The 13,902-nt window shown below is 34.5% G+C and overlaps 1 protein-coding gene across 2 annotated transcripts in view; it reads right to left on the bottom strand.

Moving 5' to 3' along the window:
* Positions 1-13,902, bottom strand: part of UNC13C (unc-13 homolog C) — a 690,142-nt gene that overhangs the window by 137,655 nt on the left and 538,585 nt on the right. For both annotated transcript variants that reach the window (XM_025390112.1, XM_025390110.1), the window contains exons 20-23: positions 10,798-10,894; positions 9,996-10,139; positions 4,864-4,941; positions 230-307 (exon numbers count right to left, since the gene is read on the bottom strand). In XM_025390112.1, coding sequence (XP_025245897.1) covers positions 230-307; positions 4,864-4,941; positions 9,996-10,139; positions 10,798-10,894 — 397 coding nt within the window. The remainder of the gene's footprint in view (positions 1-229; positions 308-4,863; positions 4,942-9,995; positions 10,140-10,797; positions 10,895-13,902) is intronic.

Here is a 13,902-nt window from a genome sequence, read left to right as displayed (position 1 = left end):
CACATAAGACCAAAGGCTACTATCTTCTGCCTCCCACTCATACTTCTAATGTGTGTACTAAAGTATTCTGTTGTGGATAATAATCATTTTAGTTGCTAATGACATTTTAGATTATTATCAACTCCTGTTCTTAGCCATGTTAAAACTTAAGACTCTTTCATAGCAAGAGATACGCTGCTAATAATCTCTAAGTAAGATTTTAGCAAACGTAGGAGAAAAAGATACCCACCTCTTTCCCTCCCATGGATTCAAACATTTTTTCCAGCTGGACCCGCAATTGTTGAATATTGTTCATCAAGATACAGGGCTTTAAATATAGAAAAAAAGAATATTATGAGCAATGATTTTATATAAAATTGTTGAATGAGTTTAACTTAACAGGTGGTTACAAATAGCTATCTTGGCTTCCTAGTATATTTGATGTATATAATAATTCTGCCATTTCGACATTATAGTTTGTAACAGTTAAGAAGGGAAATGGAAAAATATAATGCCACATTGGGGAATGAAATTTAATAACATACTCAGACAATAAACCGTTGGAGCAAAACTTTGCTGCTAAAGTTTCTTTTATCTTTAACATTGTAACATTTCATACTTAGAAAGTAAGCACATTTTTTGCTTTTAGAGATTTACTTTTAGAAAAAGGTTAGCTTAAATTCTTCTATTATTTTACTGTTTTAGAAAACAAAATACCATGTGATTCTTTTATATGCAAAAACATATAAAAAATAAACTTAAATATATTTTCTGGCTGCAGATAAAGACCACATGCTAGTATTCAAAGCCTTTTGCCTCTGGCTTTAACCCGTGTTTCTCTTCTCATTTTCCTCTTTGCTTATTTGACTCATATCCATCATTTAGGTTAGAGTGTTCTTTTTTCCTGGATTTTATCTTATCTCTCACTTGGCATTTGTTTTATATTGCTTTACATTTGAGTTGGTTTTCACTCTCACCGGCCAACCTTAAATACATTGTACATGCTGCTGTGTCTCTTTCTGCTTTTCTTACTCACAAACTACTGCACAGTGGTGTACATATAATAAATACAGGCTTAGAAAATGTTTCTCTACTTGTTTCCAAGGATCCAGAAATATAACAATAACAAAGATGTAAAGCTTTGTGACAGGTCTAGATGTGAACTTAGAATAGTTAAAATTAATCCACAATTAGAAAACAATTCATAATAGTTACAGAATCATTTAATCTTTGCTGTATATTGATTCCTAAGAGCCAGTATATCAGAGGAAAACAGACACAGAAAGATAAACAGACAAAGGAAGGAAAATGGATGTATCTTCCAAGTTGCTGGGAAATAAGCCAATAACCAGAGTCATGCAAAGGACTCACGGGATGTCAGAGAGGTGTTAGCTCTTATCAGTGGAAAGATTTTGTTATTACTTTAGCCACATTAATGACCTTTGAAAAACTTTCTACTTGACTCTTAAAGTGACCACATCATCACTTTGATTTATGCAAACAATTTAAAAATTCCTTTCTGTTTCCTTGATTCCAGTCACTTAAAAACTTTATTTTTTAACACAGATATCTGAGATGTATGCCCCAAAGATTCTGTTTTAATTAGCTGAATCAAAATGTTCCACAAATGATTCTGATCCATAGCCATGATTGAGTACTACTTGATCTGGGCTTAGTCCTTTCCATAGTGAGTAGGGCCACATTTTCAGAGGATTCAGCATCTTGACCCAAGTCTACAAACTAAGCGAATAGCCTATCTTTTCACTAGGAGGTAGGGTCATTGGCACTTATTTTTAATTGCAGAATGGGAAGATTTGGTGTGAATCTGGGCAATCACATCAGGGAGAAATCCAAGGTCAAAGTAAAACAATGACTTATAATGAGAAGCAGTAAGACTACATGGGTGAGGGGCTACTATCACCTGGTTTCCCATAGGTCTAAGTTAGCTTGATAGACTCTTCTTAGATTATTTGATATTAACATTCAAGCTAATCTTTACTGTCACATATAACAGGACCCTAGTACCAGCTTTATAAAGAAAGGCCAGCTGCCAACTCTTCTTACTATGATGATTTCTGATTAAAAAGAGCTACTGAGAACCAAATGAACATGGACAGTTTGGCTCACTTGACATGGATCGCTATTGACCCCAAGTTAGACTACAGAGAAAAAAAAGAGATGCAGTTATCCAGAGGGAGACAAAAATAAATACGAGACTCTCCCTTTTCATTAACATTTCCCTGACCTTGAAATATTCAAAGTTCAATTTTACTGAATCAATTCATCAAACTGCTCCTGGGAACAGATTACACAAATTCACCTTAAATTTAATCATGAAAGTTTTTACTTTCAACAACTTCATTGTAAATGAAAAAAAGAACTTCATAGCAAATGAAAAAAAGAAACTGACAGCAAAGGAAACATTACCCTAATTCAAGGATATTACTTTTTGAGGAGTTTAGTAAGATAAAACAACCTATATTAAAGTAATTTGTATCTTCCTATTTTCATATCTTGATTTTTTTCCCTAAAAATATAATAATACCTTTAATTATATCTCAATCTGGAACAAAGTCAGGAAACTGAAACATAGTGAATATGAAAGTTAGTGTCTTTCAGACTAGGAATATTTCTACATGGTCGAAGTATTTCTGAGTTTAAAATATTTTTTAAATTATTCAAAATAAAAGTAATTCTAATTTAGATTGTGATGTCTTGCTATATTTTGGAATGTGAAATAAAATGAATAAAAATATTTTGACCCATTTCAAATTTAAAGTGTTACAACAGAAAACAAATTATTCTGACATGGATATTTTATTTAACTCTGGTCTTTAATTCTAAACCCTGAGAACTCAAATGTTATGGCCATATCTTTTTTGTTTGTTTGTTTTTGAGACAGAGTTTCGCTCTTTTTTGGCCAGGCTGGAGTGCAATGGCACAATCTTGGCTCACTGCAACCTCCATCTCCCGCGTTCAAGCAATTCTCCTGCCTCAGCCTCCCAAGTAGCTTGGATTACAGGTGCACTCAACCATGCCTGGTTAATTTTGTATTTTTAGTAGAGACAGGGTTTCACCATGTTGGCCACGCTGGTCTTGAACTCCTGACCTCAGGTGATCTGCCCACCTTGGCCTCCCAAAATGCTGGAATTACAGGTGTGAGCTTCCAAACCTGGCCTATATTATGCTCATATCTTAAATGATGTCTATCTTTAGATGCTTCTAGCTCAATTTGCAGATGAAATTTACATTACCATAGATATACTGAAAGATGTACAAGTTTCAGTGGTCTTGATATTGAAATCTTATATTGAAATAATTATAAATAAGTATCTGTAATAGTAACTATATATGCTCATGGAAATGTACAAAAGCACTTCAATTTGCCTTGAATGAAAACATAAGCCAAGTAACCAAGTGATATTCTTTTATAAAAGCTAAAATGATATTTGGCATTTAAGCAATAGTGTATAAGGCTGGTCAAGATATTAGTAATTATGGAGGAAAAGCACCGAGGGAAGGAAAAGGAAGTTCCTTTGTTGTAATATTTGGAGGGCGTTTGGTTCTTTTTATAAAGATTTAATTTTTAAAAGTATAAAACCTACAGAAAGGGTACATAGAATAATATAATAAACACTGGGTTATGATTTTTATCTCAGTGTTTATTCAATGTAAAATACAGAATGTTAATACATAACGTGGAACTCTGCAGGGGCTTTTAAAAACTAATTTGCCTTTCTGAATGGCAGGAATTAGCCTTAGGAGTTCACGGCCACCTTTCAAAATCTTCAATTTGGCTGTCCTAATATAAACAAGATCCTCTTGTGAAATTATCAGATACTGTTTGCATTTTCAATGTAACACTTTAGACATGTATTATCTTTTAATCAGAAATAACATACTTTCAATAAATAAATATCTTGCCTTTTGAGAATAATCAAGAGCAATTAGAAATCATTGTTTGAGTTGTCAAAAAGTTCTAATAAAATTGCTGGGCAGCATATTAATTTAAGGAAAAGAAGCATCTTATAGAATTCTCAAGAACCATTAGGAGCTGTCAGCAAGAGGTCAATGAGGTTTCAGGGAGAAAACTAGTAGCTTTCTTTAGAATAATTTAGATTCACCTGATAGCGAAACTGATTTTTTGAGGGGGAAAAACTGGTTTTTCTTTTTCTTTTTTTTTTTTTTTTAAAAAAACCCTATACTCATTTTTTAAACACTTTTTTTTTCAGAGCTACTGTTTTTCAAAATGTTTACAATGCTGCCATTGTATTTCTCCTAATATTACGGATTGATAAGAAAGCTTTCACCTTCCATCATAAAATAAATCTGACTATATGTCAAATACCTTTATCTTGCTTTTCTTTATGCCTTTTATTAAGTTTCAATACTAGTTTGAATTTTATAAACATTTTCTAAATCATCTAAAAAAGCTATTTTAATGATTCAGAATAGAAATCAGCATTGTTGCATATATTAACCTTTGCAATTTATTTGAAAACTGAAAGACTAAATTACACTTATTTTAGTATTAGTGCCAACATGAAACTAGTTGGTGCCAATACTCATCTAATTTTTAAGTCTCTTGTTTTTCCCAGCTTCAGTATTTTATGAGTACGTGAATTTTCAATTATTTATTCTAGTCTTGTTCCTTATCACATGGAAAACCACACGTTGGCTGGCACTGAGACACTCTCAACCTTCCTGTAAATCCTGTATTAAAACCGGTTCAAGAACCCTGGAGAAGTTTTCAACTTCTTAAGATCCTTATTTCTTATTATCCTCTATGAAAACTGAAAGCCAACAATTTCTCTTGCTTACTCATACTTTGAAGAAGTAAATCTCAGCTGAGAGATACTTGAGAGTAGAGACATTTTTACTTACCACATTTTCCTTATCACAATAGGAACTGAAATCACTTGATACAATTGCAGCATACTGGAGCAGCACTTTGTTGATAGTCTGAGAAAGAAAACATTGTGAACTTGACCCAGGTAAGTATGTAGTTTACAAATACACTGTAAAGTTTAATCCTAAGTGACCTTCTTGCTGCCTTTTTCATCTTAGTTCTACATTTTTTTTCTCTCTCTAATAACTGTTTCTGAGCCTAAGAATGCCCTCTGCGTTCATTAATTATGCAAAACAGAGGAAAATAAACTACGTTAATTAAATTTTATTTCAATTACTTAAAGATGCATGAATGAGTTTGCACTCTACTGCTTTTATACACAGATTAAATTAAAAGCCGAATGTAGATATGATTTTCTTAGAAGAGGTAAGGCAAATAGCAGTAGAAATGTCATCTCTTTTGATAGCAAAGTAAAGACTAAAAAGCTTTTATTTTCTTATTTGTACAACATATATCTGAATTTTCTTAGTGGCTCAAAATCAACTGAGGGGGACACTCCAAAGTGTTAAGCTGAAGAAGAATGTTTAATTTATAAACCTGAATTTGCTAAATTGATTATAAGCTTGCTTACACACTTTTAAAATCACAATGAAATCCTGAAATAAGAGATAACACACAGACAGAAAATCAATAGTGTGTTGAAGTACACAGTAACGTGATAATATGCATCAACTCAAATACAAAGTTGACCTTGAAAAATATAAAATGTTATCAAGCAGCAGACCAATAAATCCTGATAAACAGATGATTGATCAGACTGAATTATCTTCCAAATGTGTCTCTTCAAATTTTACTTTAGACATAACATTGAATTACTTTGGACTTACCTATGAAATACTTATTCTTTCGTACATATGAACACTACTCTCAGTCTACAGCTTCTTGATGGCATCATAAACTTGAAGAATCATTATATTGTATTGCATACACAACAACATATAAACACAAACCATAAACCTGACTTTAGGCAATCGTTGTAACTCAGACATTGTAACTTACTTAAGGTAAAGTTTGGGCTATGTGAAAATCCTCTACAACTTAGTGCCATGTGAGATTTTAAAATTCTTATGATTTTGCTTCCTCTACATCCTACAGCTGCCGGGTGACTTGCTGAACAGCCTGGGTTTTGTTTTTTGTTTTTTATTGTTTTCTAAAGAAGAAAGAGGAAGCTGGATATTCTTTACAATCATTCTTGAAGTATGCCCTACGGCCTACAGCTTGAGTATACTTCATAGAAAAACCCTAGTCCCTTGAATTTATGCTTAGAGACAAGGGATCCTGGGATGTCACATGTACTAGCCTACAAACGCCAATCGTTAGCAAGCCAGGATGGGCTGCAGGTAAGAAAAAGTGCACAGTCATATAGAATATATCCAGCCTAGGTGACAGAGCGAGACTGTCTCAAAAAAAAAAAAAAAAAAAAAAAAAGAATATAGCTTAAAGCTATGTGCCTGTAAGAGTTGCAAGTACACTGCTATAATAACTCCCATCTTTACTAATGTACGATGTCACTTGAACGAGAGCATGCAATGTACATTTTGTGGGCAACTTCAATTTCATTCTAATTTATTCAGCTAAGTAAACCACTACCACACAATAGCTCTTTAATACTAATAAGCTGTTGCTTATGACATGCTTAACTCATTGGTTCTCAGAATGTAGTTCTGGAATCAGTAGCATTATAAGCATCACCTGGCAACTTGTTGGACATGCAGATTATCTGGTCCTATCCCAAATTACCGAGTCAGAAATGCTAGAGGTGGTCCCCATCTGTCTGGGTTTTAACAAGTCTAAGGTAATTCCAATGCATACAAAGTTTGAGAAGCACTATCTTAACGAATGCATGACAGGGTGGAGGTAAGTCTTCAGAGAGGAGCTGTGATGGAAGGGGCACCTGGCAAGGCCTGGAACATAGGACTTCTGGGTGTGTGAGCTTCGGTCATGATTTTATCTTTGGGGAACTACTGGTCTTCAGAAGAGAGTACAGTGCAGAGGGAGGGAACAAACAGCCTAGCAGGGGCTGCTGCATCTTGTTCTAAAGAAACAGTCATGAGGAGTAGAGGGTTCTTTTATGGATACCTATAAAGAGCTGCTATTCAAAAAGTTCCAGATTAAATAACATGAAATTCTAATGGCAGTGTGGCAGTACAGAGAGTGATTCTGCTGCATTTAAAGGATCAGACAGGGTGACTAAAATATCTTTCAGCTATGATCAGTTCTGATTTGACATACAGCTACTGGTGGAGTATTGAGTAGGATGGCCATCAATTTACTCAGACAAAGGCATTGTGTTTTTCTGAGCTAATGCCACCCTATTAGGAGTGGGCTAAATATCCTGCCAACACTTCCAGTTATTCCATCTAGTGCATTGCTGTTATGATCAGTAAGATAAGAAGTGTGGTTCAAAATCCATCTTTTCACTCACATTTTATGCATGGAACAATGCAGTATTAGAACAACACAAGGAAGACAAGAAAACTGGCTATTGGTTCAGCAACATTAGAAATGTGACTTCACTGATTTATGTAATGCATTTTAACACATCCAACGTAAGATGGGGTCTCCCATTTCTGCCACCATAAATGCCTGGGTTTGACCTTAAGGGTAAAAAACAAATAGTGAGATTCTATTCTCCAAATTTCTAACTTAGTTCTGATCACACCAGAATGAGAAGGGAGTATAGTTTAGTGGTTGAAAGGATTCTATCCATATCATTTCAATTATTTAAACATTTTTAGTGTTTCATCATGGATGGAAATGAGGGAAAATAATAGCACCCATTTAATTAGATGGTTGTGAAGAATACGAAAATATATAAAGTGATTAACATATAATAATGCTCAATGAATTATCATTATTATTTTTAAAAATTATAATTATGTTCCCAGAGAACAAGGAATAGAAATATGTGTGCGTCATTTACCACAGTATCTCACACCTGGCAAACAGCCAGACTCATACCCAGGACTTAATATTTGTTTGTTTGTTTTTAAGCAATATTAAAAATAACATTACTTCATATCTATTTTTAAAATTAAATTACCCATACTTGTCAAGAGCAGTAGTATAGTCATAGGAATATTGACTACTCATGTACCCATTTTATCACTCATCATAGCTTCTGAATGTTCTTGACATGAAATTTGAAGCATTTTGTTTGGTACCTTTTTCAGTCTTATATCCTGTTTAGTAAGAATAAATTGTCCCTTTAAATCCCATTTTAAAATGCAAAATTTTTAAAATCTCTACAGATACAATTAATATGTCTTATCTCCAGGAGACTGTTTAAATCAATATAAATCCCATAAAGGTAATGAGATTTTAGAATATTTTGATATAAGGATTCCAATACTTAGAAGGGTAGAGTTTTAAAACGAATTAGTCAGTCACATCTGATGAAATAAAAACAAATTCCAATAGTTTGCAGTTCTTGTGAAATGGCTAATTACAGTAAACACAAACCATTTTTTATCTGTTTTGTTATATAAAATACAAATTATAGATAGAAAGGCAGATAATGAGTTTGGGACCAGCCTAGCCAACATGGAGAAACCCCTTCTCCACCAAAAATGGAAAAACTTAGCCGGGTATGGTGGCGAACACCTATAATCCCAGCTACTCTTGGGAGGCTGAGGCAGGAGAATCACTTGAACCTGGGAGGTGAAGGTTGCAGTGAGCCGAGATTGTGCCACTGTACTCCAGTGACAGAGCGAGACTCTGTCTTAAAAAAAAAAAAAAAAAAAAAAAAGGAAATAAAGAAAAAAGAAAGGCTGACAATGATAAAATGGATTTGACTGATTTTACTTATTTTTATGTTTAATTGATTTTGCTTTTTATTTATTATTCTGTATAGTAAGTCACTGCAAGAGTTAAAGAAAAATGCTTGCAAGAGATTTTCAAATCATTCTAATAAAAGAGAATTTCTTTTTCAATGAAAATTACTAATTTCTTCTTTTCCAGAAAATGCTTCTCATCGTCATTACATTATTTCCTGTTGACAATTGGATATTATTGAATTTCCATGGATTAAAAATGTTTTACTTAATTGATTTTTTTATTGCGCCAATAAAAGCACACATCTCCTCAGTAATACATGGAACGGATTCTTTTCTTCTTGCCTCAGAGAATGTGTTTTCCTGAGTGTGATTCTAAGACCTTCCTTGTGACCTCCCACCTTTTTACACTTCCATTCAGTGCATTTGGTTATACCCCAGCAGGCTTATTGTGGGTAAGTTCAGTATTACAGCTGAAGAAAGGTCAGAGCTACCAAGGGGTGGCTGGAGCTCCGGGTCTAGAAATCTCAATTCAGCATTCCTTCTACCCTGTTACCGTGCACTCGTGTCTCCCAACTTACATAACCTACCTGCCTGACTACTCTGAGGGTGAATTCTAGTTACTTTTCTAATATCAGGTACAATTATAATATGTTACTAAATATATTAACCTAAATATATTTACCCTGGGATTTTTAAATTCTCATATGATCCTGCTTCCCCTAAATCCTACAGAATTCCAAGAACAGTACGTGACATACTTTTTCAAACACTATTCCTAATGACCCAGTTTCATTCTTTTCTTGGCATTCACCCAAACACAGCTGCTCATCAAGAAAAGACTTAGAGAACTTTTAGAATTACTCTCCTATAGATTTCACTATATTGGGAAATTAGTATCATCCAAGGGGACTAAGAGTGTCATCTCTAAGAATGGTTTAAATAAATGATTTTTGGCTGTTATTTAATATTTTAAAAGTAGGAGGTTAGTCTTCCTAATTAATGAATATGCAATTGCCAAGGCTTACTTTCAGCTAGAAAACACCACATCTGAAATGTGAGTAATTTGGAAATCTATGGTAATTTCTTCAATTATAAGTAGCTGAGTCATCGATGTGAACAATAAATGAGTTTTTAAGATGATAAATCCATATTAAAGAAACAGGAAGTGCAGGAAATCAGATGGGAATCTTGGAAATAACTGAACTTACTAGTAGAGAATTACAAATAAATTGGGGTAGGGGTGTCAGAGAAGACTAACACCACAAAACAATAGCATTTTTTCAGATCGCCACAGACCCAGAAAAAAAGAAGACTCATTTTATTTAACCTACCTTTGCAAATCTTCTCATTAAGTGAGATAACGCTTCAGGATTAGGGCATTCCAGTTTCTTAATAATCTCAAAGCTCTGATTCAGCTGAGCGAACACATCAACCACGGAGCAAGAAAAGAGGGCATGCTCAGATGTCTGCTGGAACTGTGAGGAGAGGAGGTGAAGCCATCCCAAACAGTGCATTAGAGGGGGAATGGGAAATTCTTCATTATTTCCCATCAACAACTGAATCTCCCGCATCATATATCTACATTTCCCAGTAATAAAATGCCTACGCACTTTAAAATCATTAATTTCCTTTGCCAGAAAGTGTGGTGGAACTAATATCACGGGGCAAGCTGCTGCTAATTGGTTTTTCCACTGCAGAATTGAGGTACTGGTTATTTTGTATTTCATTTTCCCCACAGGCAATAGGTTAGCTTAGCAAGTCGATTGTGGCTCAAGATTTTGGGAGCTGCTGCAGAGGAACTGGGAGGATGTCTGCTCCTAATCTAGAAATCCTGGAAAAGTTCCAGGACAACAAAGATGTTTTGTACAAGCTTAGGGAACCTGTAGATTCAGATTAATGTAAGAATTAAAGAAAAACTTGGGAAAAATGGGTGACTGATTTTTTTTTTTTAAATAAATTTAGGCAAGTTTCTAGGGTTCTGACCAGACCATTGAAATTGTGTTTCGCATTAATTTTGGTCATTGGGGAATGGAAACAATTAATAACGATGAATCTAATAATTCCCATTAGGTTAAAAGTAAGCAATGTGACTGAATCATGGCAATGAACATTCTGAAGGTAATTTAAACTCACTCCATCTTTTTTGTCTCTTCCCAATGCTCCATGAAGGAATTCCATCGACACATCTTCGTTTTCATCTAGCCACTGCATGACAAAAGGTTCAAACCACCTGTAACAAATTAATAATGTTACCTACCACAAAGGACATCATTTGCATATAATTAACAGGAATGCTGCTCTTTTTGTATATGAGAGTAATTCAGAATCAACAATCTCCTTTCATTCTCTCTTGCAGTAAAGGTCTTAGAGACATTTACCTGTTCTCCATCAAATCAATCTCCTCCTCTTTACCTCCAACTTCTACCCAGTCTTGGTTCTTCCCATGCTGTCTCAAATATGCTTCGTTTCCAATAGCTACTCTGTAATTCCCTTCGAAAGTCAAACTCTTGTAAAATGTAGACCTTGTGTGCTCTCTTCCCTATCAACCCATTTATTAATTTTTTAATTCTTTGCCATTGAGCTTCCACCCATTCACATTAATCTGTAACGGATCCTGGGTGCTTACCTCAGACTTCTTAGTTACCATCTATAATCTACGGACAATTATTTTTGGAAATTGTTTAAGATATTTTTTCTCCATTCTGAGCATAAATTCTTTTTTCTGTATGTATGCCCAGTTGATCTAGCACCATTTATTTAGAGCACCATTTATTCCCCCACTGCATTGAATTTGCATCTTTGATGTAAATCAGGTAATGCCATACACGTGAATTGGCCTCTGGACTATTTTGTTCCCTTGGTTCCTTTGTTATGCACTGATATGGTTTGGATCTGTGTCCCCACCAAATCTCATGTCAAATTGTAGTCCTCAATGTTGAAGGTGGGGCCTGGTAGGAGGTGGTTTGATCACGCAGGTGGAGTTTTTATGAATAGTTTAGAACTATCCCCTTGGTGCTCTTCTTGTGATAGTGTTTGAGTTCTCATAAGATCTGGTTATTTAAAACTGTGCAGCACATCCCGCCTCACTCTCTCTTGCTCCTGCTCTCCCAATGTGAGATGCCCCACTCCCCCTTTGCCTTCTGCCATGATTGACAGCTTTCTGGGAGCTTCCCAGAAGCAGAAGCCACTATGCTTCTTGTACAGCCTGCAGAACTGTGAGCCAATTAAACCTATTTATTTTTATTTTTATTTTTTTTACCTAGACTCAGGTATTTCTTTATAGCAGTGTGAGAATGGACTGAGAAATGCATTAACATGACACTCTCTTAAGAACTCGATCTTATTAGATAACCAATAATGTAGTTCTCCAGTTTGTAGATTGCCTTTGTATTTTTAAGCACTTTGCATTTCTACGTGCATTTTAAAAATCTTGTCAATTTGCACAAAAATATCTCTTGAAATGTGCATAGGGTTGCATTGAAACTGTAGGTCCATGTGGGGAATTACTATCTTTATAATAATGCATCTTTTTAGGAATGTTACATATTTCATTTAGTTCATCTTAAATTTCTCTCATATTTTATAGTTGCTTGAAAAGATGGCTTGTATGCCATTCATCACATTTATTTCTGGTGATTTTAATGTTATTTAAATGGTATAATTTATATATAATTTTCCAATTGTGGTTATAATACAGAACTTTAATAAAGTTTTAAATAGACCACACTTTTAAAATTCTACTTCAAAAACGTTTTGAATTTTCATCTACTTCCTGTTTTAGCTGCATTCTACAAAATTGGATGTGCCATATTTTATTAGCACTTAATTCAAAATATTTTGTATTTTTTTTTACCATGATTTCTTTCTTTACTCATGAGCATTTAGAATATTCTGCTGATTTTCTGTATTTAGTTATCTAATTATCTTCTTGGAGTTGATTTTTATCTTAATTCTACAGTGTCAAGAATATATAATACATGATTTCCCCCCTTAACATGTATTAGTTTTGTTTTATGGCTCAGGAGACAGTCTATTTTGGTAAATGTACCGTGTGTACCTAATAACAATATGTATTTTATCATTTTTGTTTATACATTTTATATGGATTTTTTGTGTGTAAGCATTGTCAATGAAAAATTATGGAAACTCTGGCTGATCAGATATATATATAGAAATATAGATACCTATATAGATAGATATTGCTAAATGTTTTATTCATATTTCTCAAACTTCTTTGTTCTTACTGTTTTTTTGGGGGGTCTGAGTTTTCAATTCATTGCTGAAGAAGCATAATCTCCAGATCGTCATTTAGTCCTGTTGTCTGGTAGCCTTTAATTTTTTGATGAATATTATATATTGCCCATGAAAAATTGTGGACCTTTGATCTAGACAGTGTTGGGTTTTAGATTGATCTCTTTCCACTTTGCCGTTATTTCTAGGGCAGAGACCTTCAAAGATCTCATCTGAAAGCCTGGAGTTGTTTATAATGTTCCTTCGTTCTTATTTTTTGTACACAAGTATGATTCCATTTATATAAAGCATAAAAATCTATAAAACTAACCTATGCTATCAGGCATCAGATGGTGGTTACTGCTACAACAGGAGAGGCTGTTACTGTAAGTAGGCACAAAGGGGACCAGCCTTGACCTCTAACATTTGTCCCTTCCGCACTATGAGACTGCTAACGTATCTACTTAGTTCCAAATCTCTTAGTGCCCACTTTCTACTTGATTTTTTTTCTGCCCCAATCTCAACACGTAGGCAAATTAGGCATCAGAAAATGCCTTCAGTGGGAACTGCCTGTGGAATGTTGTGCTCATATCTCTGTGGTTTGCTTTTCTCTGGGATCTTGGTCTCACAAACCCAAGCAGCCTTCATAGCACCATCACCCATATTGTTTCTCCAGTCCAGGAAGACAGCTGTAAACTCTGAGCTACTGTTGGCCATTTGCTCTGCAAGCACTGTATTGCAAACTGGCAGATGTATGGGGGTGAAGAACATGGGAGAGAAGATGCAACAAAATACAGGACTCATCTTAGTGCATTTCTCTTTTCTCAGAGATCTTAGATTCTCAAGTTGCCTTTGTTGTCTTTCTGATGCTGTTTGATTTTTTTTACCTTTTTTTTTTTTTTGGCCATCAGGGAACATATTAATCTGATTTTAGTTTAGTGTAGAGTGTCTAGACAGAGCCAGAAGCAGAAGTGTCTGGAAAATAGTTCCTCTGTTTTACTTTCCTAT

This window comes from Theropithecus gelada, chromosome 7a (assembly GCF_003255815.1).
Source record: "Theropithecus gelada isolate Dixy chromosome 7a, Tgel_1.0, whole genome shotgun sequence".
Taxonomy (NCBI): Eukaryota; Metazoa; Chordata; class Mammalia; order Primates; family Cercopithecidae; genus Theropithecus; species Theropithecus gelada.
The sequence above is the reverse complement of the archived record's forward strand: the minus strand, read 5'-3'. Positions and strand labels throughout refer to the sequence as shown.